Source organism: Podarcis erhardii (assembly GCF_964252035.2).
Source record: "Podarcis erhardii genome assembly, chromosome: 2".
NCBI classification, from domain to species: Eukaryota; Metazoa; Chordata; class Lepidosauria; order Squamata; family Lacertidae; genus Podarcis; species Podarcis erhardii.
In genome coordinates, this window is record NC_138498.1 from 113459419 (window position 1) to 113485884 (window position 26466).

Consider the following 26466-nt stretch of genomic DNA (forward strand, 5'->3'; position numbering starts at 1 on the left):
TCTTTTCCCCAGCTAGTTCAGAGCTGCAAAGGGAGCATAATAGTTCAGAAACTTGACGGATTTGATCTTGAAGTCTCCGGCCACTGAGAAGAACTGTGCAGAATCCATCCCGAGCCGGTTGGGGAACTTGATATCCTTGTTTCCTGGCATCGTCACCGTCACCGCCCTGGCGTCAAAGGAGATGGAGATCTAGCAAGGAGAAACCAAAGACTTAGCCAACCTGGTGCTCACCAGAAGTTGTCGGAGTGCAACAAGTGTTGGTCAGGCTGTTTGCTGAGTTTGATGGGAGTTGTAGTTCTAGATAGACCTTTGGTGCAATGCGGTCCATTCTTTCTTCTCCAGCCAGAAGGTGGGAGCTGACTGAGGGCAGAGAGAAACTGGTGGAGCAAATGGCCCCAAATTGCAGCAGAGGCATTTTGGACAGTGCTGCATGATGCCCACTCTGGGATTACCAGAAGGGCTGTGTTTAGCAGATGCGGCGCCGGGGTGCAAATATCCACCCAGCGCCCTCAGATTACCATGGATGGGGTGTGTGTGAAGCTGTACACTGCCAGCCGGGGGGGGGGACACTATATGGTGCAGCTGGTGGATGTGCAGGGAAAGGGGAGGCCGCTGGCAAAGCCGCGCAGCTCCTCCACTCGCTGGGCACCCCTGAGGCCGGCGCCCTGGCGCAACGAACCACTAAGCCCTATGGGAAAGACGGCTCTGGTTACCAGGAATAGGGCATTCAGTGTGGCAGCACCACATTATCCAACTCACCTTACAAGGAACACAGGAAACGGCCTTAAAGCGAGTTAAGACCATTGATCGATCATCAAGCTCAGTACTGTGGTACCTCTGGATATGAATGAGAGCCGCTCTGGAGCCCCGTTTGCATCCTAAAGCGAACGCAACCCACGTCTGCTTGTGCGCAGGTCGCGATTCGCCACTTCTGCGCATGCGAGTGACGTCATTTTGAGTGTCTGCGCATGCGCGAGCAACAAAACCCGGAAGTAACATGTTCCGTTACTTCCGGGTCACCACGGAGCGCAACCCGAAAACGCTCAACCTGAAGCAAATTCAACCCGAGGTATGACTGTATTGTCTAAAGCACTGGTTCCCAATTGGGGGTCCACGTAACCCACCCAGAAGGTCCATGGCAAATACCTATTAACACCCCGTTTTTGAGTGCTGTGCTCTCATGTTGGTCATGTGACTTGTGCAGGAGTGTGGCCCGGAAGGTGCACAGCCTGGTTTTGTGCTAAGACATGTTGGTGCCTAGGGCTGGGGGATTTCTGGTTTTGCAACATCACAATATATCACCAGCTAAACATTGCGAAATATCAAGATGTCTGAAATAAGGATGGAGCTATGTAGAGGCATTGGCTGGTTTCACTCCCCACATTGTGATTTTTGCATAGCGTGCGCACACACACATTTCACGATTCACCATGTATTGCCAGCTCAAAAACTACAAAACCATTATCACAATATGGACTTGAAACTGGTTTTGGACAGTATATCTATTGCCCAGTCCTAGCACACATCACGATTCGCGATATATTGCCAGGTCAAAAACTATAAACCGATTATCACGAGATGGACTTCAAACCGGTTTCAGACGATATTATTGATATATCGCCCAGCCCTAATGGTGGCACAGAAATATCAACATAGTGTGAGAGTCTGTGGCTTGGCTTTTAGAAAAATAGAGGGTTCGCAGTACAGTGGTACCTCAGGTTACGTACGCTTCAGGTTACATACGCTTCAGTTTACAGACTCCGCTGACTCAGGTTAAGAACTTTGCTTCAGGATGAGAACAGAAATTGTGCGGTGGCAGCGCAGCGGCAGCAGGAGGCCCCATTAGCTAAAGTGGTGCTTCAGGTTAAGAACAGTTTCAGGTTAAGAACAGACCTCCAGAACGAATTGAGTACTTAACCCAAGGTACCACTGTACTTAGCTATTTGGGAACCACTGGTCTGGAATGATTGGCAGTGGCTTTCCTGAGTTTCAAGCAAGAAACTTTTCCCGCCCTACCTGGAAATTCAAGGGCTCAAACCTGTGACCTCTTACTTGCGAGGTTGATGCTCCACCCCTGAGCTAATGGCGTATCCCCATATTCACCTTGGCTTCTTCTCCCTGCTGGAAAGGGAACAGCGACTCTCGCAGCTCCTGTCCCCACACTCCACACGCCTTGGAGTTACACACAATGTCGCGTGTCTCAAAGCGAGGGTTGAAGTGGAGGAGGAGGTTGTGGCGATCCCGGCCCAGGTTGATGGCAAACCTGTCATGGAGACGGAGGAGATACTGGAGACGAAACTCACATTTGATAGGAAGCAGCAGAACCCCACGCGGCTCCTTCCCCCTTCAACCCATGTATTTTTCTTCTGCTTTATCAGTACAAACCTCTTGGCATCTGGGGTCACTCTCCCCATCACCAGGATCCCATCGCCAATCTTGATTGTCTTGTCGGTGACAGCCAGCTGCTAAAATAAGACCAAAGGGCAGAGTTAGACCAGGCGTGGGAAGACATTGGCCCCCTTATTACTTTTTTGACATACGATGTCCCATTTTTATTTGCTACTTTAATTATAAAGGGATGTGGGTGGCGCTGTAGCCTAGGACTTGCCGATCAGAAGGTCGGCGGTTCGAATCCCAGCGACGGGGTGAGCTCCCGTTGCTCGGTCCCTGCTCCTGCCCACCTAGCAGTTCAAAAGCACATCAAAGTGCAAGTAGATAAATAGGTACCGCTCCGGCGGGAAGGTAAACGGCGTTTCCGTGTGCTGCTCTGGTTTGCCAGAAGCGGCTTAGTCATGTTGGCCACATGACCCGGAAGCTGTACGCCGGCTCCCTCGGCCAATAAAGCGAGATGAGCGCCGCAACCCCAGAGTCGGTCACGACTGGACCTAGTGGTCCGGGGTCCCTTTACCTTACCGTAACAATGGGTATGATGGACAACTCCCATGATCCCTGCCCACGGGCTATGCTGCCTGGGGCTGATGGGAGTTGTAGTTCGGCAACATCTAGGTAGTCAAACATCATGGCATTGATAATGAGCAGGGCCAGTTCAACATACAGTGGTACCTCGGGTTAAGTACTTCATTCGTTTTGGAGGTCTGTTCTTAACCTGAAACTGTTCTTAACCTGGAGACCACTTTAGCTAATGGGGCCTCCTGCTGCACCGCTGGAGCACGATTTCTCTTCTCATCCTGAAGCAAAGTTCTTAACCCGAGGTACTATTTCTGGGTTAGCGAAATCTGTAACCTGAAGCGTCTGTAACCCGAAGTACCACTGTATCTCCCAAATAAAGGAGAGTTCCTGCCATGGCTATCTGCCACTACTTTCCCCAGACCAATCTACTGTTTTATTTTTATCTCTCTCTCTCTCTCTCTCTCTCTCTCTCTCTCTCTCTCTCTCTCTCTGTTATAGGGCAGGTAAAAGCAGAATTCAGCCAAAAGCAAATTTGCACTGTCAATCAGTTGATTGATGCTGCCAGTCAGCTGGCTGGTGCACTTGCAAACCCCGACAGCTGATCATTTGGCATGACACAGATGGCTTAATTTCTTCTTTTAAAAAAGTGTATTTTCAAAAACAGGAACAGGTGCTACTAGCCCAGAGATGAAAAGAAGAAAGAGTCCCTACCAAAGAGGAATGGCAGACTAAGCTGGTGGACTATGCCAAAATGGCAAAGCTGACTGGGAAACTCAGGAACCAAGAGGACAAAAACTTTTTTAAAAAAATTGGGGGAAATTTATAATTTACTGAAGAGACCACTGTAAACAGATGAAAACATTAGCAGGACTTTAATTTATTATTATTATTAGAATTTAATATCACTTGTAATGTAACAGGTATTATGGATAATATGGATAAATACAAAAAAATAGATCACGAAATAATATGTAGTTGAAAATGTTCACACTAGGACCCAAGGAAGGGTTGGAGGGGAAGTCGCGAGATATAGAGAAATCTCTTTAAATGGATATGGAATTTGGTATTGTTAGAAACTTTTTTTGTTTGCTTGTAAAATCTAATAAAAATGAATTTAAAAAACAAAACAGGAACAGAGAGCATATTTAAACCCCTCCTGTCCCACTTCTCTTTAAAAAAACAGGGCCATGGTAATTTAATTGGTTAGTCACTCGTTACGAAAGATCTCCAAGCAACTTACAACGTAAGTACTGTAAACGAAAACCCCCCACAATATAGGCATATTTACACAAACATGCATATTATTAGTAAAATATACAAGCAGCTGCCACCCCAGTGGAAAACCAGGTACTGCTCCACTGGCAAGTTGCACAAGGGAGACTGAGTCACCAGACTGCTCTTTCTCCTACACTTTCTATAACGACTTGACAAAATTACAATTTAATCTGCTTCCCCTAAGAGGGAACCACACCCCCCAACAAACACAACACAGTATGGTAGTCAGCTAGAACTATTCCTATTGCTACGCAGATTGGCCACACTCGGGAGTAACTTACATACTCCATAATTTTCTCAGAGCTGCTTCAAAAAAGACACAGGAGGAATCCACGAAAGGGCTTCAAAGCCTGACCCTTAAAGTGGTGGTCAGGAGTCTGTCCTTACTCCTCCCATCCAATCAGAGGTGCTGGCCTGTAAACACTATGCACTCAAGAGTAGGCGAGGCTGGCCAATGGAGCAGATTGGAGCATCTCACCAGGTGGGTTCCTTCCAGACCAATTGTTAAGTGTTGTTGCAGAAATTTATGTATAGGTTCATAGAATCATAGAGTTGGAAGAGACCACAAGGGCCATCGAGTCCAACCCCCTGCCAAGCAGGAAACACCATCAGAGCACTCCTGACATATGGTTGTCAAGCCTCTGCTTAAAGACCTCCAAAGAAGGAGACTCCACCACACTCCTTGGCAGCAAATTCCACTGTCGAACAGCTCTTACTGTCAGGAAGTTCTTCCTAATGTTTAGGTGGAATCTTCTTTGTTGTAGTTTGGAACCATTGCTCCGTGTCCGCTTCTCTGGAGCAGCAGAAAACAACCTTTCTCCCTCCTCTATGTGACATCCTTTTATATATTTGAACATGGCTATCATATCACCCCCTAACCTCCTCTTCTCCAGGCTAAACATGCCCAGCTCCCTTAGCCGTTCCTCATAAGGCATCGTTTCCAGGCCTTTGACCATTTTGGTTCCCCTCCTCTGGACACGTTCCAGTTTGTCAGTGTCCTTCTTGAACTGTGGTGCCCAGAATTGGACACAGTACTCCAGGTGAGGTCTGACCAGAGCAGAATACAGTGGCACTATTACTTCCCTTGATCTAGATGCTATACTCCTATTGATACAGGTTGTGGGGGGTTGCCCCTCCAGCAGATATCCTGCACATGCAGCCCACAACCAAAATCAGCACAATCGCTTTTGTGACTTTTGTGATTTGTCCCCACAAAACACTTCCATCACAGTTTCTTCCTATCTATTCAAAGGGCCTTTGCTGCATGATAGCAAACATAACAATTCGCTGATAAATGCAGTGGCGTAGCGTGGGTTGTCAGCACCCGGGGCAAGGCAAGTAATTTGCGCCCCCTAACCCGTGGATTTTAGCACTCAGAGAGCTGTGAGTGCGAGCGCCCCCCCCCAGATGTTGCGCCCGGTGTGGCCGGCCCCCCCTGCACCCCCCACGCTATGCCACTGGATAAAGGTATAATGTACTGCCTCACTAAGAAAACTTCAGAAATTCATATAGACAGGTGAGCTCAGCTACTCAGCAGCCCCTCTGCCTGAGTGATAATCCCTGGCATCCTGGTACCTGAGTGCCAGACAGGTAGCCATTCCAGAAATAACAAAGCCAGATGAAGACAAAAGGGTGTGATTAACTTGGCTGGGAAACAAGGAAATGTAAATATCTCTTTTGTTACACTTGATGGGTGTTTGGTGGAGGGCAAGGAGAACCATAGGGCAGGGTCCAGGATGCTCGGATTACTGCCACCAGACCTCCCCTTTCATGATGTAACCGTGATGTAGTGGGGTGGGTGTAACATGGGGATTAGCAGCTAATAAAAGTTTGGGTTCTCTTTTGTTTGGGGCTTCCATCTTGTTCCACCTTGTGGCAGGTGGGAGTCCTGTCGCGACAGTCTTCAATAAAGACCAAGCCTACTGGCTGCTGTTTTGCTCTGGTATTCCTGGTTGGTGTCCTTGTTTTTTGTCCAAGGGAGCCCTCAGATTTCTCCGTTAACAGTGTGCCATATATATATATGTCAGGGGTTCAGGAGCAGAGACACAGGAAAAGGAGCAAATGGAAAGTGAGGAGGAGGAATCCGAGGGGGGTGTAGGCAGTGACAGTGGTCAGAGAGATTCCACGAGTCTCTCCAGCGAATCGGAAGATTCACAGAGAGGAGCGCCGATGGCCAGGGCAAGGGGGGTGCCAAGGGGGAAACCCCAGAAGGAAGGGGCCAGCGGGGACTCCCTGAGCAGCAGTTGGAAATCAGGACCAGCGTCCCCACCAGAGCGTAGTGGGGGGGAGGAGTCCCAGGCATCGGGACCAGTCTTCTCACCACCAGAGGGAGGAGATGAGTCAGGATTGGCCACGCCTCCATCGGAGAGCGGGGAAACGGTCAAGAGGAAAGTCACTGGCTGGGCGCGCGCGCCAAGTTCAAATGTACAGGCGAGCGGCACAGCAGGTAGCCCGGATAGGGAGCCAGGTCCCAAAGCCCGCCGGAAGGAAAGGCAAGACTCAGGGGGGTCAGCGTCAGAAGAGTCCCGGAGGGAGGAAACCCCAGGGGGCAGAAGGACCCAGAGGAGGAAGGAACAGCGCAGGAGGTGGAGCCGGGCTAGGATCTTAAACTGGTGCGGAAGGGGTAGTGACTCAGAGGGGACTTCGCCAGTCTAGGGCCAAGACGTAGGGCTGCACGCTCTGGGGTTTGAAATGGAAACTAAACTTCAATAAAGACTCTTGTACATTACATCAACCGGGGGTTGGTCCTCTGTGAGCTGGGACCTAGAGGCAGCTCTGACAATATATATATATATATCACAGCTCGCTCACGGGGAAGAATACTTTGGTTTGCAGGCAGGCATGGCCAAACCCGGCCCTCTAGCTGTTTGGGGACTACAGTTCCCATCATCCCCAACTACTGGTCCTGTTAGCTAGGGATGATGGGAGTTGTAGTCCCAAAACAGCTGGAGGGCCAAGTTTGGCCATGCAGTACAGAACTTTATTGGCACTCTCAGCACGAAACTGATCTGGTTTACGATCTGACTGCCAATTCCATGTACATGGAGCTTTTGGAGCAAGTAAAAAAGCAAAAACAAAAAAACAGGTAAATTAAAATATAGTCTTCCTAATAATTATGTATGTGCAGGACATTTTTCTAACCCAGTTGGAGGTCTTTGATAAAATAAATTATCAGTTTCATTGGGGAATAATCACAGATGTGATCTGTTAGCTGAAGTCTGAAATCACACAGAGAGTGCTATTGTACTCCTGCCCTTCATATGTATACAGTGGTACCTCGGGTTAAGTACTTAATTCATTCCGGAGGTCCATTCTTAACCTGAAACTGTTCTTAACCTGAGGTACCACTTTACATAATGGGGCCTCCCGCTGCCACCGTGCTGCTGCCACGTGATTTCTGTTCTCATCCTGAAGCAACGTTCTTAACCCGAGGTGCTATTTCTGGGTTAGCGGAGTCTGTAACCTGAAGCGTATGTAACCCGAGGTACCACCGTATTCTGTTTCACAATTTTGAAAATTCATTTAAACAACCTTAAAATATCAAAAGCTTCCCTTTCTCTTTCCATGGTTCATTTTGCATAACATAAATCCCTGCATATTTTATACAAACTAAACCATTCCGTATTCCATTATTACACCCATCAAAACTTATTTACACTTCGCGTAGACATCTGATTGGCCTCCATGCGAACAGGATGATGAATCAGATAGACCTTTGGCCCATGGCAGCTAAACGGTTGTTATTGTTCCTTGCCACTTCTGCCCAGTGTATTAACTGGGCTTGAGACAGGATTGATCTGAGCCTTAATCCTGCAACTTATAGAGAGGATAGCTGTAACTTATAGAGAGGATAGCTGTAGCCATTCCAATGTTGCTGGACTCTAAGTCCCATCAGCTACAGCTGACATAGCCAGTGGCCAAGGATGATGGGAGATGGTAGCAAGAAAGGGAGGAACCTGCTTATATTTAATTAAGGATGAAAGATCAGAGCTTTACAAACTCTGTGTTGTGACATGTTAGTGTGTTGGCTGCAGTGTGCAGGTCCATCGTGCAAATGCTCTTTATAAGGGGTTAGTTTAATCTCCAGTTTGCTAATAAAACTGAATTACTGATTACTCTCCAAAAAGTGTGTCACCAACATGAGAAGTTTGGAAAGCTCTGATGGCGCTGTTGTCTAAACTACTGAGCCTCTTGGGCTTGCTGATCAGAAGGTTGGTGGTTTGAATCCCCACAATGGGGTGAGCTCCCGTTGCTCTGTTCCAGCTCCTGCCAACCTAGCAGTTTGAAAGCAGCACTCCAGCGGGGAGGTAAACAGCATTTCTGTGCGCTGCTCTGGTTTCGCCAGAAGCGGCTTAGTCATGCTGGCCACATGACCTGGAAAAACTGTCTGTGGACAAAGGTTGGCTCCCTCAGCCAGTAAAGCGAGATGAGTGCCGCAACCCCAGAGTCATTCGCGACTGGACTGAACTGTCAGGGGTCTTTTACCTTTTTTAGGCCTCTCAGGTAAAAAATTATGCTTTCAAGAGTGGCTTACATGCCCAGAAAGTAAAACAAGGACATTCCTTGCCCACAGGTTTACAATCTTAAGGTCAAAACACAAAAGGAAAAGGGGGTAGGGAGGGAAGAGGAAGAAAGCAAACTCAGGGGCTGGTTATTTAAGTCAAATGGAAGTTCTTATAACTACCAGATAGAATGATTGCATTCTCTACAGAACAAGCCTAAACTAATGGGAAGCTTAGGTAGCAGGAAGGATTTTGAGGGGGGTGGGGGGTGGGGTGTCACAGCACACAGAGAAGGGTTAACCCTTCCCAGCTGCGTAGCAGCAACCATGCTTGAAAAAGGCCTTCCAATGCGAAACGGGTTTCCCAGCAGTTTGCACACCCTGCCTACAAAGGCTGCCCTCCAATGCAGGAGCAGCGTAATAAAAGCACATCTACTAATCTTAACACCTGGACCCTTACTGCATGTGTAGGTCTAGCAGTCTCAAAAGCAAAGACCCTGTGTCTGCCAACCTAGCAGTTCGAAAGCACCCCCGGGTGCAAGTAGATAAATAGGGACCGCTTACTAGCGGGAAGGTAAACGGCGTTTCCGTGTGCTGCGCTGGCTCACCAGATGCAACTTGTCACGCTGGCCACGTGACCCGGAAGTGTCTCTGGACAGCGCTGGCCCCCGGCCTCTTAAGCGAGATGGGCACGCAACCCCAGAGTCGGACACGACTGGCCCGTACAGGCAGGGGTACCTTTACCTTTACCTATATATATATATATATATATATGCTTTCGTAGATTTTCACGGGTACAGGAATGCAGGTTTTGGTGTCCTCGGGTGTCTTCCCGTGTAAAAGTTGGGGTGTCTAGGCGACGTTTCGACGAGGTCTCACTCGTCATCTTCAGGCTGGTGCTTTCGGCTTCTTGTTACTGGAACAGAGCAGGATCTCAGTGTTTGAGTTCCTATAAATACTGTAGAGGGGGTGTGGTGTATAGCCTCCAATGTTCTGGGCAGAGAGGAAGTTCCCAGGCTAGTGTGCCTTTTCTTCTTGTGTTCCTTAATTACTTGAGAGATATCTTGAGTGATTTCTTGAGTGATATCCTGAGTACCACTTAGGTGGGTCATTAGGTGTGGATTAGTTGTTAAAGTCTTTGTGTCTTGACCTCTTGAACTTTGTGAAGAGTTTTCCTGAGAAGATGGCTGTACTGTACTTAGTTGTGCTCTGGCTTGGCTTCGTGTATAGGGGCGAGCTGTGGTTTTGTGGCTTGTGTCAGCCAGATCTGTGTAGGGATTGCAGGGGGGTGCAGCATCCGGAGGTGCCACCATGGATTGGCTACTGGATGGTGTCTGTAATTCATCTGTGGAGAGGGTCTGGGTTTGGGTCTGGTGTGGTTGATTGGTGTTGGCGTTCTGTGTGCCTCTGGATCTGGTGTCAGTTTTTGTGGGGAGGGCTAATTTCCAGATGTCTGGCAAGCGGGATGTGTCGTCACGCTTGTTCATGTTGTGAGGGTGTTTCTCTATCTCGATGGCTTCCATGATTATTCTCTTGTGGTGATGTTCCGTGTTAAAGAGCAATTTGGAATCTGCAAAATTAATTTCGTGTCCTGTTTCTTTCATGTGTTGGAAAAGAGAGGAAGTTTTTTCTTCTTTTTTGACGGCATTCTTGTGTTCTGCGATACGTGCATTTATTCGTCTGTTTGTTTGTCCAATGTACGTGGCTGGGCAGACTTTGCAGGGTATTTCATAGATCCCTTGGTTTTCCAACTGGATTTTATCCTTGGGGTTTCTGAGGATATTGGCTATTTTTTGGTTGGTGCAAAAGGCTGTTTTGATATTGTGTTTATGGAGGATTTTGCTAATTTTATCTGTAGTGCCCTTGATATAAGGAAGGAGGGCCATGCCATTGTTTTCTTCTGTGTCTTGGTTTTTGGGGGGTGTTTCCTTTTGGATTAGCTTCGTAATCCTGTTTTGCTGGTATCCATTGGCAATTAACACGTTTGAGAGATTCTGTAACTCAGTTGTCAAGTGGTCTTTGTCAGCCAGGCGTTTGGTTCTGGAGATGAGAGTCTTGGCTACGGAGTTTATTTGTGCAGGGTGGTGGTGTGATTGTGCATGTAAGTAGCGGTTGGTGTGTGTTTTTTTCCGGTAGATAGTGTGTCCTAGGAAGCCATCAGGTTTTTTGTAGATTAGGACGTCAAGGAAGGGAAGTTGGTTGTTGGCTTCTATTTCCATAGTGAATTGTATTTTGGGGTGTAAGTTGTTGAGATGTGTGAGGAAGCTATCCAGTTTTTCTTTCCCGTGTGGCCAAATTACAAAGGTGTCGTCAACATATCTGAGCCAAAGTTTGGGTTTGTGTTCTGACTTGTCTAAAGCATTGGTTTCAAAGTGTTCCATGTACAGGTTTGCGATGACCGGTGAGAGGGGTGATCCCATAGGTGCTCCTTCTATCTGTTTGTATCTTTGTCCATTGTGGATGAAGTACGTGTTGGTTAGGCAGTGGTTGGTCAGGTCCAAGATGTATTCAGGGGGATTGTATTTGTTTTGAATAGCTGTCAAGGCTTCATTAATGGGCACTTGTGTGAAGACCCACCTAAGTGGTACTCAGGATATCACTCAAGAAATCACTCAAGATATCTCTCAAGTAATTAAGGAACAAAAGAAGAAAAGGCACACTAGCCTGGGAACTTCCTCTCTGCCCAGAACATTGGAGGCTATACACCACACCCCCTCTACAGTATTTATAGGAACTCAAACACTGAGATCCTGCTCTGTTCCAGTAACAAGAAGCCGAAAGCACCAGCCTGAAGATGACGAGTGAGACCTCGTCGAAACGTCGCCTAGACACCCCAACTTTTACACGGGAAGACACCCGAGGACACCAAAACCTGCATTCCTGTACCCGTGAAAATCTACGAAAGCATATATATATATATATATACACACATACTTTGGCCACCTCATGAGAAGAGAAGACTCCCTGGAAAAGACCCTGATGTTGGGAAAGATGGAAGGCACAAGGAGAAGGGGACGACAGAGGACGAGATGGTTGGACAGTGTTCTTGAAGCTACCAGCATGAGTTTGGTCAACTGCGGGAGGCAGTGGAAGATAGGACTGCCTGGCGTGCTCTGGTCCATGGGGTCACGAAGAGTTGGACATGACTAAACAACAAGAACAACATACACAATTTAAAATACTCATTTAAGCATCATTAAAATATCAGTGACTTTCCTTCTCTTTCCATGGTTCATTTTGCATAACATAAAATCCCTGCATACTTTACATAAACTAAACCATTCAGCATTCCATTATTACCTCCATCACAACTTATTTACACTGTTGAATTTATCTTAATGCTGCCAAGATTCAACATTTTAATTCTAGACAAGAATGAGGGCTGTTGGACAGAGTGAGAGAAGCGACATTTTAAAGGGGATTCAAGCCGTTACAGAGAACCTGGAGCAGTGGCAAACACAATATACTGTATGACAAATGCGTTGCTTTCTTGCCCAGCTCCTGTTGCGTTAAGGGTTAAAAGCCAAGCGAGTCCTTTCCTAGCTCGGCTGGATGGCGGGGAGATCGATGGCGGATGTCGCTTCCTGCTCCGCCCACCGTGGGAAATAATTCATGGAATTTCCCAGGCCTTGGGGCGGTGGATTGTTTCTTGGGGGAGAAAGCCGGTGAGTTTAAAAATAAATGAACTGAAAAGCCCGTGGGTGAAAGGTGCAATTCCGGGTGGAAGAAAAGGAGAAAGGAAGGGGGTGCAGATTGGATTCGTGGGGCCGGAGGGAGGCGAGGCATTGTTCGGGCTAAGAGCATCCGAAGATCAGGATCAGGCCAGGGGATCTCCCCAGTCCAGCGGCCAGCCAGATGCCCCAACGGCAAGCCTCTCCAAACAGGACCTCCCCACGCGCCATCCCCAAATACTCGTTTCTAAGGGAATAAATAGCCATTGGCACAGCCTTTGCCCTCTTTTAAAGCCGTTCCTGCATTTTTGGGGGTGGGGTTGGACTAAATGACCCTTTCAGCCCTACAATTCTAGGATTCTACCTCTTGTACGGAGCCAATTCCACGCGTGCAAATTCCACCTTCTTTTGTCTGTCTCGAATCTCCCACTATTATGCTGTCCGTTAGTATGCTTTTCATTACGTTTTTACTACTGATGTTCCATAAAATGTGTCTCCCCTCCGCCTTTTCTTAAATCAATTTTTTATTGGTTTTTAAACAAATACAAGAACCCTTAAACACTTATCCAGCAGTATAGCTAACTGTGTTTGTTTTATCCATTTATCCACGTTCAACATTCAAGCATATTACTTAGCATAACCTCTCCACTGACCGAAATCAATATCTTCTTGTACCAACCTCTCAGAATATGCTCTTAATGTTGTACAACGCCCTGTGGGTCTTTTGATAAATAATAATAATAATAATTTATTATTTGTGCCCCGCCCATCTGGCTGGGGTTTCCCAGCCACTCTGGGCGGCCTCCAACAAAGATTAAAAATACATTAAAATGTCACACATTAAAAACTTCCCTGAACAGGGCTGCCTAAATGTCAGGTAGTTGTTTATCTTTTTGACACCTGATGGGAGGGCGTTCCACAGGGCGGGCGCCACTACCGAGAAGGCCCTCTGCCTGGTTCGCTGTAGCTTTGCTTCTCGCTGTGAGGGAACCGCCAGAAGGCCCTCAGCGCTGGACCTCAGTGTCCGAGCTGAATGATAGGGGTGGAGATGCTCCTTCAGGTATACTGGACCGAGGCCGCTTAGGCCTTTAAAGGTCAACACCAACACTTTGAATTGTGCTCGGAAACATACTGGGAGCCAGTGTAGGTCTTTCAAGACCTGTGTTATATGGTCTCGGTGGCCCCTCCCAGTCACCAGTCTAGCTTTCTGGATTAGTTGTAGTTTCTGGGTCACCTTCAAAGGTAGCGCCACATAGAGCACATTGCAGTAGTCCAAGCGAGAGATAACTACTGGGAACGTACTGGGAGCCAATGTAGGTCTTTCAGGACCAGTGTTATATGGTCCTGTATGTAAGCCGAATAAATAATGACAATAGTAATCTTATGCACACTTAATGTGGGAGTTAGCCCCGCTAAACTCAGTGGGATTTACTTCCAAGTAAGCATGGGCAGGATTGTGATTGTTTCGTTGTCCCACTCCGAGCATGGCTGGGAGACTTTTGGCTTGCTAGATGTGGCCTGGACTACAACTCCCATCCTACCTGACCGTTGGCCGAATGATGGCAGCTGGAGTCGGTAGGATCTGGAGCTCAGCAACATCTGGGATTTCAAGCACATCTTGAGGGAAGATGTGATCCCTGTTCCTGAAACCATCTCCTTTCCACTTTGTCCTCACAGGCTGTGGCACATTTCAGCTCTGATGGCCCTTTCATCCTGAAGGAACAGAGATGTCAGTAACACACCTGGCTCAGGTATGCAGGAGGATGAAGGCAGAGGGTTTGTGCCAGGGAGGTGTGAGCTCAGAGAAATGCTCTTTTTTCCCTTGCTCTTCCCGGCCCATTACTATTGTTAATCCACTTGCCGATCGGAAGGTCAGCAGTTCGAATCCCCACGACAGGGTGAGCTCCTGTTGCTCTGTCCCAGCTCCTGCCAACCTAGCAGTTCGAAAGCACACCAGTGCAAGTAGATAAGGCGGGATAAGGTAAACGCCATTTCCGTGCACTGCTCTGGTTTCCATCACAGTGTCCTGTTGCGCCAGAAGCGGTTTAGTCCTGCTGGCCACATGACCCGGAAAGCTGTCTGTGGACAAACACCAGCTCCCTCGGACTGAAAGTGAGATGAGCGCCGCAACCCCATAGTTGCCTTTGACTGGATGTAACCGTCCTTTACCTTTTTTACCTGCTACCCAAAGGTGTCCAAGGAACACAGAACACAATTGAACACATTAATACATTATGCCCAGGGTTTGAAATTCCCCAGGCGCATTTTGCGACTGGCGTGAGTACTTCCACTATGGGGCAGCTCTGTAAACTGGGTAGGTAAATACCGGGAAAGCAAAATGTCACTCGGAGAAGGATCTGAAATATTTTCCTTGAAGCTTGAATTTGTTTTATTTCGGATTGTTTCATTTGATGTGGTCTAAACCACAGAGCCTTGGGCTTGCTGATCAGAAGGTCGGCGGTTCAAATCCCCGCGACGGGGTAAGCTCCCGTTGCTCGGTCCCTGCTCCTGCCCACCTAGCAGTTTGAAAGCACGTCAAAGTGCAAGTAGATAAATAGGTACCGCTCCGGCGGGAAGGTAAACGGCGTTTCCTTGCGCTGCTCTGGTTTGCCAGAAGCGGCTTAGTCATGCTGGCCACATGACCCGGAAGCTGTACGCCAGCTCCCTCGGCCACTAAAGCGAGATGAGCGCTGCAACCCCAGAGTCAGCCACGACTGGACCTAATGGTCAGGGGTCCCTTTACCTTTACCTTAAACTGCTTTTAGATTTTCTCTTTAAAATATAAAACTGTACAGTTTTACCTTGGTTGTCAAATGCCCTGGAACTAGGATGTTTTGGTTCCCGAATGCCGCAAACCCGGAAGTGATTGTTCCGGTTTGCAAACATTCTCTTGGAGCCTGAACCTCCAATGGGGCTTCCGCACCTTCTGATTGGCTGCAGGAGCCGTTACAGTGGTGCCCCGCAAGTCGAACGCCTCGCAAGACGGAAAACCCGCTAGACGAAAGGGTTTTCCGTTTTGGAGGCGCTTCGCAAAACAAATTTCCCTATGGGCTTGCTTCGCAAGACGAAAATGTCTTGCGAGTTCCTGCGGGTTTCGCCCCCCTTTTCCTAAGCCGCTAAGTCGCTTATCAGCTGATTCACTGATAAGCCGCTTATCAGCTGATCCGCTAAAAGCCGCTAAACCGCTAATAGCGCTAATCTGCTAAGCTGTCAATGGGCTTGCTTCGCAAGACGAAAAAACCGCTATACGAAGAGCCTCACGGAACGGATTAATTTCGTCTTGTGAGTCACCACTGTATTTGGTTCCTGAACGTTTTGGAACAATAAACCTCACCATGGGGGGGTGGGGGTGGAATGATGCCTAGGCATTTCGTTGTGGCAACCGTAACCTAGGTTGAAGGAGCCATTTGGTGATTAGCTTATATATTTTAACACTGGTTATACTATCAGTACAACCCTAGTGACAGCCACAATAGGAATAGCACACAGTAACAAATCACTATCACCTCAGTCTATCAAAAGGCTGGGGTGGAGGGAGGTAAGCCATTTCCTGGTACTGAAAACATGTCAGTAAAGTCACCAGGTGGATCTTGCTGGGGAGAGCATTTCACAGAGGAGGAGCCACCACTGAAAAGGCCCTCCGCCTTGTCTGCACCTTCCTTAGAGCAGGGATCTGGAGAAGATCCGTCCAAAAAAGATACGCGTAGGTTCCTATTGGGGGAGGCATTCCTGAAGATATTGGAGTCCTTGTTGTTATTTATTAGAAAACCTATGAGCTTTGTGTGCTCTGTTCAACCTGGGAAGTAAACACGGCATATGTTGCGGCCATTTTTCTTTATATTGGTGAAGTCAGCCTGTCTGTTTTGCATTTCCTTCTTGTAGTCGTCTCTCCCCCCTTTCAGATGCTGGTGAGCTTTGAAGACGTTGCTGTCTATTTCACCAAGGGTCAGTGGGATCTTCTGGATTCGCATCAGAAATCTTTGTACAGCGATGTCATGGGGGAGAATTACGGCCACTTGGCTTTCCTGAGTAGGTACTATTTCTCATCATTTTGTTGGGACAGATATATGTTCTGAAGCAGCCATCTTATACTCCTTTAAATGTGTGGGAGGGGAAGCGGGGCTATTGGTTTCTTTGTTTGCTCTTGTTTTTAACAGGTATTTTGTGCTCTTATGTTGCATTTTTATGTTGCGAACCGCCCTGAGCTCTGCGGATGAATGATGGCATGCACATTTAATAAATAATAATAAGGCTGTTCTGGAAAATCAGCTGAGGGCATTTGCCAGGTATAAGAACATCTGAAGAACACCTGCTAGATCAGGCCAAAGGCCCATCTAGGCCACATTCACAACATACATTGCAGGGGGTTGGACTAGATGAGCCTTGGGGTCCCAACTCTGCGATTTTATGATTCTATACATCTAAAGACCTATGATAACATTTTAAACACCCCTGGCTTCCCCCAAAGGGTACCGGGAGCTGCTGTTTCTCAAGGTTTGCGCCTTCATTATACACTTTTAAGCGCCAGGCAAAAATGTTTCTTTTTAACCAGGCCTTTGGTTGACCTAACTGACATCCTATACCCTTTTAAAATGTGGCTCTTTTTTGCGGTGTGTGTGTGTATTATTGGGTTATTTTTAATTTTTATTTTATATATTGTGATCTTTTCTGCGAACCACCCTGATACCTCCAGGTGTAGGGCGGTACAGTGGATGCTCGGGTTGCGAATGTGTTCCGTGTGGGAGGCACGTCCGCAACCCACAGTGTCTGCAACCCGCAACACCACGTCCGTGCATGCGCAAAGTGCGATTTAGTGCTTCTGCGCATGCGCGAGTCCAAAACCTGGTAATAATCCATTCCGGTACTTCCGGGTTTCGGCACGTCTGTATCTCGAAGCATCTGTAACCCGAGGTATGACTGTATATAAATTCATCATAACAAACAAACAAACAAACAAACAAATAAATAAGGGTGTCAAGAGTTTGGAGGCCCACAGGTGGCGCTGTGGGTTAAACCACAGAGCCTAGGACTTGCCGATCAGAAGGTCGGCAGTTCGAATCCCCACAACAGGGTGAGCTCCCGTTGCTCGGTCCCTGCTCCTGCCAACCTAGCAGTTCAAAAGCACATCAAAGTGAAAGTAGATAAATAGGTACCGCTCTGGCGGGAAGGTAAACAGCGTTTCTGTGCGCTGCTCTGGTTCGCCAGAAGCGGCTTAGTAATGCTGGCCACATGACCCAGAAGCTGTAAACCCGCTCCCTTGGGCTGTAAAGCGAGATGAGCGCCGCAACCCCAGAGTCGGCCACGACTGGACCTAATGGTCAGGGGTCCCTTTACCTTTAGCTTTATCACCTTCCCAAAGCTACACTTCCAAAAGTAGTGGAACAATCAACCTGTCTTCACTGCCTCTGATTGCTGTGCTGTTTTCATGAGCTTTGTTTTATTGCGTGTTTCAGTTATGGATGTTTGTGTGTGCAACTGGCCTTTGTACTTCGTAAACCTCTCGGAAGCCAGTTTTTGATGTTAGGCGGTATGTTGAGTATTGAATAGCAACAGGAACGGTAATAATAATGTTCACATCCTTACCCAAGTGGGGTCTCCAGTTCTCAAACCCGACCTGATCTCTCGGCTGGAACAAGAGGAAGAGCCCTGGATTCCGATCCCCTGTGAGGTGGATGGAGGGAAGACTCTGGACTCTGGACCAGGTGCGAAATTAGACGAAGCCAGCTTTCAAATAAGGTGTTTGGGATTGTGCACGATGCAAAAATCCCCAGATTTTTGTTGGACTACAACTCCCATCATCCCTTTTCGGGAGGGAAGATGCCAACATGGTGGGGTGGTGCCACAAAGTTGCCCTCACGTAAGCCCCCTTCAGATTATATTTCGTTGCCTTGAGAACCGCAGTTTAGATCACAAGGTTGATGATAATCAATGTAATCAAAATGGTGCTACCTCTGTGTGCCTGTCGTCCCCCTGCATGCATTTTCTGCATGTGATATTTGCTGAAGGAGAAGAATTCCTTTCGCAGAATTCACTCACTTTCTGAGGCTTGGTTAAACGGAGCGTCAAAAGTTCAAGGCTGGGTAGAAATGGAATTGTTCTCTGCGTTTTTTGTGCCTTCAGGTGCAAGAAGTCCGTACTATCTTTGTGCTGGTGCATCCGCTCCTCCTGGTGGAAGGGATACAACTGAGGCAGACCCTGGGCAGGTAGGAAACTCTGATTGCAGAGCCCAGCGGCAGAAATCTGTCATTTGCCCACATTGAGAAGCCAGTGTAGTGGATTGAAATCCCGAATTTCAATCCCGAATGGGCCAAGGAGACCAGCATTTCAGATCTCTGTTGGGCCACTTGTTGTCTCTTGGCCACCCCTGCCTCACAGTGTTGCTGTGAGGATGGCATCAGAGAGTCCCGCTGTGTGGTTGTGGGAGAGGGGAGGCATACAAACTGCCTTGTTCCAAGGCAGATTATTGGTCCATCCAACACAGTATTGTCTACAGATCCTGTGATGATTGGCAGAAGCTCTCCAAGGTTTCGGGAACTGGTGCTGTGGTCTAAACCACTGAGCCTCTTGGGCTTGCCAATCAGAAGGTAGTTCAAATCCCCGCTCCTGTTGCTCTGTCCCACCTCTTGCCAACCTAGCAGTTCAAAAGCATGCCAGTGCAAGTAGATAAATAGGTACCATAGCAGTGGGAAGGTAAACGGTGTTTCTGTGCGCACTGGTTTCTGTCATGGTGTCCAGTTGCGCCAGAAGCAGTTTAGTCCTGCTGGCCACATGATCCAGAAAGCTGTCTGTGGACAAACGCCAGCTCCCTCAGCCTGAAAAGCAATATGATGCCACAACCCCACAGTCGCCTTTGGCTGGACTTAACTGTCCAGGGGTCCTTTACCTTTTTTTGGCCTAGGGTGACAGGGATTGAACCCAGACAGACACGAGCTGGCTGAGGACAGACTGAGTTTAGTGCCTCCACAGAATCTCAGATCAGAGCAAAACCACATTTCGAAGCAGATATGCCACTATTGTGTGTGGTTTGGGGTCAAGGCCTCTTTGGGATGGTACCTGGGGAAGTGAAGATCTTTAGTTTGCTCACCTGTTGTTATCGTCACTGTTGCAGAGACCCGTGACCTTTGAGGATGTGGCTGTGTACTTTTCAGAGCAGGAGTGGGCCTTGCTGGATCCGGCTGAAAGAAGCTTGTACAGGGATGTCATGCTCGAGAACTATGAAAATGCATCTTTGTTGGGTAAGTACCTTGTTAGGTTGAATCCTGACAAGACAGAAGTACAGTTTTGGGGGGACAGGAGGCGAGCAGATGTGGAGGACTCTTTGGTCCTGAATGGGGTAACTGTGCCCCTGAAGGACCAGGTGCACAGCCTGGGAGTCATTTTGGACTCACAGCTGTCCATGGAGGCGCAGGTCAATTCTGTGTCCAGGGCAGCTGTTTATCAGCTCCATCTGGTACACAGGCTGAGACTCTAAAATGCAGCCTCATTTTAAAAGTAGCCCATAGATCAAAACCATAAGGGGAGGGAAACATAAGGGTCAGGCTGAGTCCAAAGCAAAGGCCAGGCGGAACAACTCTGTCTTGCAGGCCCTGCGGAAAGATGTCAAGTCCCGCAGGGCCTTGTGACAGAGTGTTCCACCAAGTTGGGGCCAGTACTGAAAAGGCCCTGGCCCTACCTGAGACCAAGAAATGATTGTCTGATTCCTCCTTGATCCTCTTTGGCTTTTCTCTCCAAACAGGGTCTCATGTCCTCAAACCCTCCCTGATCTCCAGCTTAGAAGAAGAGGAAGAACCTTGGGTGCCAGATCCACAGGCCCTGGAGGAAAGGAAGGCCTTGGACTCCAGCTCTGGTGAGAGAGGAAGGATTCTAGATTCGTTTGCTTGTTTTGAGTTGAAGAGCATTTAAACATAACACTGGGAAACAAAAAATTTCTTGCAGTTGTTCTAACCTAATTTAGATGTGCCGATTTCATATCTGAAGTTGGTTTTGTTCTGTAAGCTCTAGGGGTTTTTTGCAGTTCATGCACCACACTTGTTTACACATTTTTGTCTACTTGGAGAAGCCATGGTCCAATCTGAAAAATACAAATATTTAGGTTAGGTAAAGGTAAAGGGACCCCTGACCATTAGGTCCAGTCGTGACCGACTCTCACTTTACTGGCCAAAGGAGCTTCCGGATCATGTGGCCAGCATGACTAAGCCACTTCTGGCGAACCAGAGCAGTGCATGGAAACGCCGTTTACCTTCCCACCGGAGTGGTACCTATTTATCTACTTGCATTTTTATGTGCTTTCGAACTGCTAGGTTGGCAGGGGCAGGGACAGGGACCGAGCAACGGGAGCTCACCCCGTTGTGTGGATTCAAACCACTGACCTTCTGATCGGCAAGTCCAAGGCTCTGTGGTATAACCCATAGTGCCACCTACGTCCCTATATTAAGGTTACAAAACTATAAAAATAAAGAAAAATTAAGTTTGCAAAACAATAATTACCATGTGGTTAGGGTAGATCAACGTGTCAGTGTCCACTTATCCCCAGTGTAAATATGACATATCAGCAAAAGCCGGAAATTGAAAGATAACTCTAGCACGTACACAGAAATCGATTTCAGATTTGAAATCAGCATAGAAAGGACATGGAAGAACAGTTGGAAAAGCTCATGCAAGAGAAAATGAAAAAAAAATGTTCCTCAGTGCTCCCCTCCCGTTCCTGGAGAGGACTCTGCCTCATGTTTTTTCAAACATTTTAATTTCCTCTCGGCTTCTTCTAAATGATTTTGTTAGGTTTGTGTTCTGTTATTACTCCCTCATGTTCTCAGCTCCTAAAATGTCTCTGGTTTATTCCTTTGTTTACATGAACGCTCTCTCTGTCTCCCTCCCAGCAGGTGACAAGAAAAAAAGGCACTTTTGCCCGGATTGTGGGAACAGTTTTACGGTGCTAGCGAGCCTCGTGAGGCACCAGAGATCCCACACGGGGGAGAGACCTTACAAATGCCTTGAGTGCGGGAAAGGGTTTCGCGACAAAGGAGGCCTCGTCAAACATCGGAGGATCCACACTGGCAAAAAGCCCCACGAGTGCCACGAATGCAGGAAAAGGTTCACGGAAAGAGATGCGCTTATTCAGCATCAGAAAACCCATCTCGGTGAGGGAATTGTGGTCACCGTGCTTTGGGGTGTCGCTTATTTATTCGTGCACTGCTCTGCAACAACTAAAGCACCATCTAAAAAAAAAAAAAAACAAGATAGAAACAAACTGCGGCGGGCAATAAAAATCTACCATAAAAGGAAAACCTAAACTAAACGGCCTGAGCAAATAAGTTTTGTTCCCCTATTCTGAAAAGAGGATAAAGGAAATACTCATTTTAGCATTTTTTCCCCTTCTATTTTTCTCCTCTTCATTTTCTGTCGGCTACTCTTTACCAATTTTGCTAGAATTTTGCTTAACTATAGGACATTCCCAAATATCAAGACGTTGCTCTTCGCTTTGTCAGCCCACGTAAATCTTTAGTTATAAATCAATAATGCGTATGTCACAACGCGTCTCTCCCACTGTTTATCATACATAAATGCCTGACTGGTTTTAGTAATAATACTAATACTACTACTAATGATAATTTATTATTTATACCCCGCCCATCTGGCTGGTTTTCCCCAGCCACTCTGGGCAGCTCCCAACAGAATATTAAAAACACGATAAAACATCAAACATTAAAAACTTCCCTAAACAGGGCTGCTTTCAGATGTCTTCTAAAAGTCAGATAGTTGGGTTTTTTCCTTGGCATCTGATGGGAGGGTGTTCCACAGGGCGGGTGCCACTACCGAGAAGGCCCTCTGCCTGGTTCCCTGTAACCTCACTTCTCTCAGTGAAGGAGCCACCAGAAGGCCCTCAGAGCTGGACCTCAGTGTCCGGGCAGAACGATGGGGGTGGAGGCGCTCCTTCAGATATACTGGACCAAGGCCATTTAGGGCTTTTAAGGTCAGCACCAACACTTTGAATTGTGCTTGGAAACGTACTGGGAGCCAATGTAGGTATTTCATGACCGGTGTTATGTGGTCTCGGCGGCCGCTCCCAGTCACCAGTCTAGCTGCCGCATTCTGGATTAGTTGCAGTTTCTGGGTCACTTTCATAGGTAGCCCCACGTAGAGCGCATTGCAGTAGTCCAAGCGGGAGATAACCAGAGCATGCACCAGTCCTTTGCAGACACAGCATTCCATTTATGCCGCAAACCACACAGACATCTTTTGATTCTCATTGTTATGGAGCTCAGTGACCTCAAACTCCCAGGCTTCAAAATAATCTCTGGACCCGTCCGTTTTAACTTTGTCCCTGCCAAGCATCAAATGCTTGGTGGCATTAGTTCTGCCACCATCATTTCCAGAGGGGTCACTCCTTGCCTGTTTGGTCCCTTCGCAGGTGACCTGAGGAAGCGCTACTTGTGCCTCGAGTGCGAGATGAGCTTTCTCAGCAAAGGAGGCCTCGAGAGGCACCAGAGGGTCCACGCGGGAGAGAGGCCCTTCCAGTGCCCCGAGTGCGAGAAAAGCTTCTACGACAACGGGAGCCTGGTGAGGCACCAGAGGATCCACCGGCAGGACAGGCCGTTCCCCTGCCTCGAGTGCGGGAAGCGCTTCAACATCCGCTCCAACCTCGCCAGGCACGAAATCCTCCACAAAGAAGCCAAGCCCTTCCAGTGCGCCGACTGCGGGAAGCAGTTCAGCAGGAAGGGGCGCTACCTGAAGCACGTGAGGGAGAAGCCCTACGATTGCCCCGTGTGTGGCAAGGCCTTCTGCGAGAGGGGAGACATGGTCCGACACCGGAATCAGCACCCAGGTGAGCGGGGCAGCGCCGGGGAGGATCTTCTCCAGGTGACAAGGCCATAAGAAGCCCCCACCAGGTTACTCCAGTACAGTGGTACCTCGGGTTAAGTACTTAATTCATTCTGGAGGTCCATATTTAACCTGAAACTGTTCTTAACCTGAAGCATCACTTTAGCTAATGGGGCCTCCCGCTGCCGCCGCGCCGCCGGAGCACGATTTCTGTTCTCATCCTGAAGCAAAGTTCTTAACCTGAAGCACTATTTCTGGGTTAGTGGAGTCTGTAACCTGAAGCGTATGTAACCTGAAGCGTATGTAACCTGAGGTACCACTGTATCCTGTTTTCACAGCGGCCAGCCAGATCTTAGAATTGGAAGGGACCTCAAGCGCAGCGCTCGAAACTCCCATGATTCCAGGTGCATTTTATGACAGGGAATTTCATTAACGCAAGCGGTTTCTGAGCTCTGGGCACAGTGCTGCGCCTAAGATTTCGGATTAAAACTGCAGAGTTGGAAAGAAAGGAGGGCCTTTTTCTGCCTCCCCACTTCCAGCTACTCTCTGAAGACTGGGGAAGAGACCCTCTTAAGAAAATTAGGGGGCTGGGCAGGGGAAGGACTAGAGCATGTGAAAAATGAACATACAGTGGTACCTCGGGTTACAGACATTTCAGGTTACAGACGCTTCAGGTTTCAGACTCTGCTAACCCAGAAATTGTGTTTGGGTTAAGAACTTTGCTTCAGGATGAGAACAGAAATCGTGTGGCAGCAGCGGAAGGTCCCATTAGCTAAAGTGGTACCTCAGGTTAAGAACAGTTTCAGGTTAAGAACGGACCTCCAGAACGAATTAAGTTCTTAACCCGAGGTACCACTGTACTAATAGCAGACAATTTGCTATAATAATTTAGAACTTATTTTTTGTTAGTCACTTTAATAAAGATATGCTAAAAACATTTTATTGAATTCACACAAATTTCACATAAAAAATCCAATACGTAATAAATGTTTATTTTATTTTAGTGGCTTCCTGTCCCATTGTCTGTGGTTATATTTTTTTATTCTGTCTCATTGCTTCACCCTGTTTTTAAATATGGGTGGCCATATTTCAAAAAGTAAAAACCAGGACACCCTGAAGGTTGTTCATTTAGGATGACCCCAAAATTGTTGAGCTTTTCCCCCCGGATGTCACTTTCATCTTGGAAATCCTGGACGTATGGCACCCCTATTTTATATCGTAACCATAATACAATAATCTCTCATTCTTATTTATTATAATAAATCCTGCTTGCAAATTCATCATATTATAATAGTCTGAAAAAGGCTTCCATTCTTCCAATAGGTTTTAATTCCTCACACCCAAAAGCCTATTTTGAAGGCTTCTCGCTGAGTTTCACATCCTAAAATGGCCCACCCTTCTCTCTCAGGATTCTTGCCCGCTCTGGACTTTGAATGTGTGCCTGTTCCCTAAAGGAGAGGAGGCTGAACTACACAGGCATGAGAGAAACTGAATGGACGTGAAATATATATTTAAAATGGGATATTATACCAGATAGAGAGATACTGTCGGCAGCCATGCAAACTGCAGCATGATTTGCCTTACAAAAATACAGAGAGACACAAGTGTCAGTGTGTGTATACATATTATATTTAATAATAATAATAATAATAATAATAATAATAATAATAATAATAATAATACTTTTTATTTATACCCCGCACTCCCCAGCCAAGGCCGGGCTCAGAGCGGCTTATATACGTATATAGATACACCGTATTTTTCGCTCCCTGACGCACTTTTTTCTTCCTGAAAAGTAAGGGGAAATGTCTGTGTGTCTTATGGAGCGAATGCGTGGTCCCTGGAGCCGAATTGCCCAGGGGCAAAAAGCAGGTCATGCTTTTGAAAGAGCGAAGTGGGTGTTGAAACAAAGCTGTTGATCGTTTGCCGATCGGGGAGAGAGATAAGGGATGCTAGAGATAAAGGAGGCTGCCTGGGAGGGGGGAGGTAAAAGCCCATGGATCCTCAGGATTTTTACATTGGTTCACTCCAAATTCACCATCAGATCACATAGCATGTCCATGGCTACAGCCTGCACCAAAAAATCATGCACCCACTGTTGCGCAAAAACGTGGTTACAAAGCACAGATCCACATGGATCCTCAGGATTTTTGCATTGGGTCACCCCAAATTCACCATCAGATCACATGTCTGTGGCCACAGCATGAACCACAAAAATCATCCATTGTTTCATTCAGAATATTTTTTTCCCTTGTTTTCCTCCTCTAAAAACTGGGTGCGTCTTATGGAGTGAAAAATGCGGTATGCACATTCTGCTCTTTGTTCCACAGATGAGCTGAGGGAAAAGTTCGCCTGCCCGGAATGCGGGAAGGTTTTTAGCAAGAAATCCAGCCTGGGGAGCCACCAGAGACGCCACACGACTGAGAGGCCCTTTGAGTGCTACGACTGCGGGAAGAGGTTCAAGAAGAAAGGGGACTTGGGGGCGCACCAAAACAGCCACACTGGAGAGAGGCCCCACAAGTGCTTTGAGTGCGGGAAGATGTTCGGTAGCAAAACAGCCCTCTATCAACACCACCGGATTCACACGGGAGAGAAACCCTACTCCTGTGCGGAGTGCGGGAAGCAGTTCACTCTCAAAGGAAACCTCGATCGGCATCGGAGGACCCACGTGGGATGAGGCAAGATGGCGGCAGGGAAATGATGTCTTTGGCCAGAAGCTGTGTGGCAGAAAAGGAGAGAGCCCTTCACCCTATGTATCGAATGACTGTCTATTTAGAGCATGGGTAGGCAACCTAAGGCCCGGGGGCTGGATCCGGCCCAATCGCCTTCTCAATCCGGCCCATGGACGGTTCAGGAATCAGCATGTTTTTCCATGAGTAGAATGTGTCCTTTTATTTAAAATGCATCTCTGGATTATTTGTGGGGCCTGCCTGGTGTTTTTACATGAGTAGAATGTGTCCTTTTATTTAAACTGCATCTCTGGATTATTTGTGGGGCCTGCCTGGTGTTTTTACATGAGTAGAATGTGTCCTTTTATTTAAAATGCATCTCTGGGTTATTTGTGGGGCATAGGAATTCACTATTATTTTTTTCAAAATGTAGTCCGGCCCCCCCACAAGGTCTGAGGGACAGTGGACCGGCCCCCTGCTGAAAAAGTTTGCTGATCCCTGATTTAGAGGAAGGCTCACCAACTGTTTTGGACCACGAGGCACCCATTTTGAATTTTGAGGGTGGGCGAGGCACCCAGTTCCCCTCACACCAAAAGCCTTACGGAGCCCCATTTTAGGAAGT

The 26466-nt window shown here is 47.5% G+C and overlaps 3 protein-coding genes across 10 annotated transcripts in view; 2 read left to right on the forward strand and 1 right to left on the reverse strand.

The window, feature by feature from the left end:
• LOC309337282 (galectin-1-like) lies at positions 1-13960 on the reverse strand. Of its 5 annotated transcripts, none has more exons than XM_081854065.1 (4): positions 13899-13960; positions 2386-2465; positions 2104-2263; positions 1-189 (listed from the first exon to the last, which is right to left on the reverse strand). In XM_081854065.1, the coding sequence occupies exons 2-4, from the start codon at positions 2412-2414 to the stop codon at positions 13-15; spliced, it is 366 nt and encodes a 121-aa protein (XP_081710191.1). In that variant the 5' UTR covers positions 2415-2465; positions 13899-13960; the 3' UTR covers positions 1-12. The 5 variants fall into 5 exon arrangements, with proteins under 5 accessions (XP_081710191.1, XP_081710188.1, XP_081710190.1 ...); XM_081854062.1 differs by lacking the exon at positions 13899-13960 and adding an exon at positions 12128-12259; XM_081854064.1 differs by lacking the exon at positions 13899-13960 and adding an exon at positions 12154-12220.
• The window catches only part of LOC309337240 (vespryn-like), a 411113-nt gene that overhangs the window by 21827 nt on the left and 362820 nt on the right, over positions 1-26466 (forward strand). The window lies entirely within an intron of this gene.
• LOC309336844 (uncharacterized protein) lies at positions 12241-26086 on the forward strand. 3 transcript variants are annotated; one of them, XM_081853252.1, is made up of 10 exons: positions 12243-12351; positions 14035-14108; positions 16260-16386; positions 17946-18059; positions 18478-18560; positions 19466-19592; positions 20093-20203; positions 21234-21494; positions 22766-23179; positions 25506-26086. In XM_081853252.1, exons 2-10 carry the CDS (start codon positions 14085-14087, stop codon positions 25850-25852), a joined length of 1608 nt encoding a protein of 535 aa, XP_081709378.1. In that variant the 5' UTR covers positions 12243-12351; positions 14035-14084; the 3' UTR covers positions 25853-26086. The 3 variants fall into 3 exon arrangements, with proteins under 3 accessions (XP_081709380.1, XP_081709378.1, XP_081709379.1); XM_081853253.1 differs by having other exon boundaries at positions 21237-21494; XM_081853254.1 differs by lacking the exon at positions 17946-18059 and having other exon boundaries at positions 12241-12351.

Bases quoted from the DNA above. Each gene is read 5' to 3' on its own strand.
- LOC309337282 (XM_081854061.1), bottom strand. The intron at 2,264-2,385 runs GTTTGTACTGAT...TCTCCATGACAG, and splicing joins GTGACCCCAGATGCCAAGAG to GTTTGCCATCAACCTGGGCC. The intron at 190-2,103 runs GTGAATATGGGG...TCTCCTTGCTAG, and splicing joins AGCAGGGAGAAGAAGCCAAG to ATCTCCATCTCCTTTGACGC.
- LOC309336844 (XM_081853252.1), top strand. From the start codon at position 14,085: ATGTCAGTAACACACCTGGCTCAG. The intron at 16,387-17,945 runs GTAGGTACTATT...TCCTTACCCAAG, and splicing joins CGGCCACTTGGCTTTCCTGA to TGGGGTCTCCAGTTCTCAAA. The intron at 19,593-20,092 runs GTAAGTACCTTG...CTCTCCAAACAG, and splicing joins TGAAAATGCATCTTTGTTGG to GGTCTCATGTCCTCAAACCC.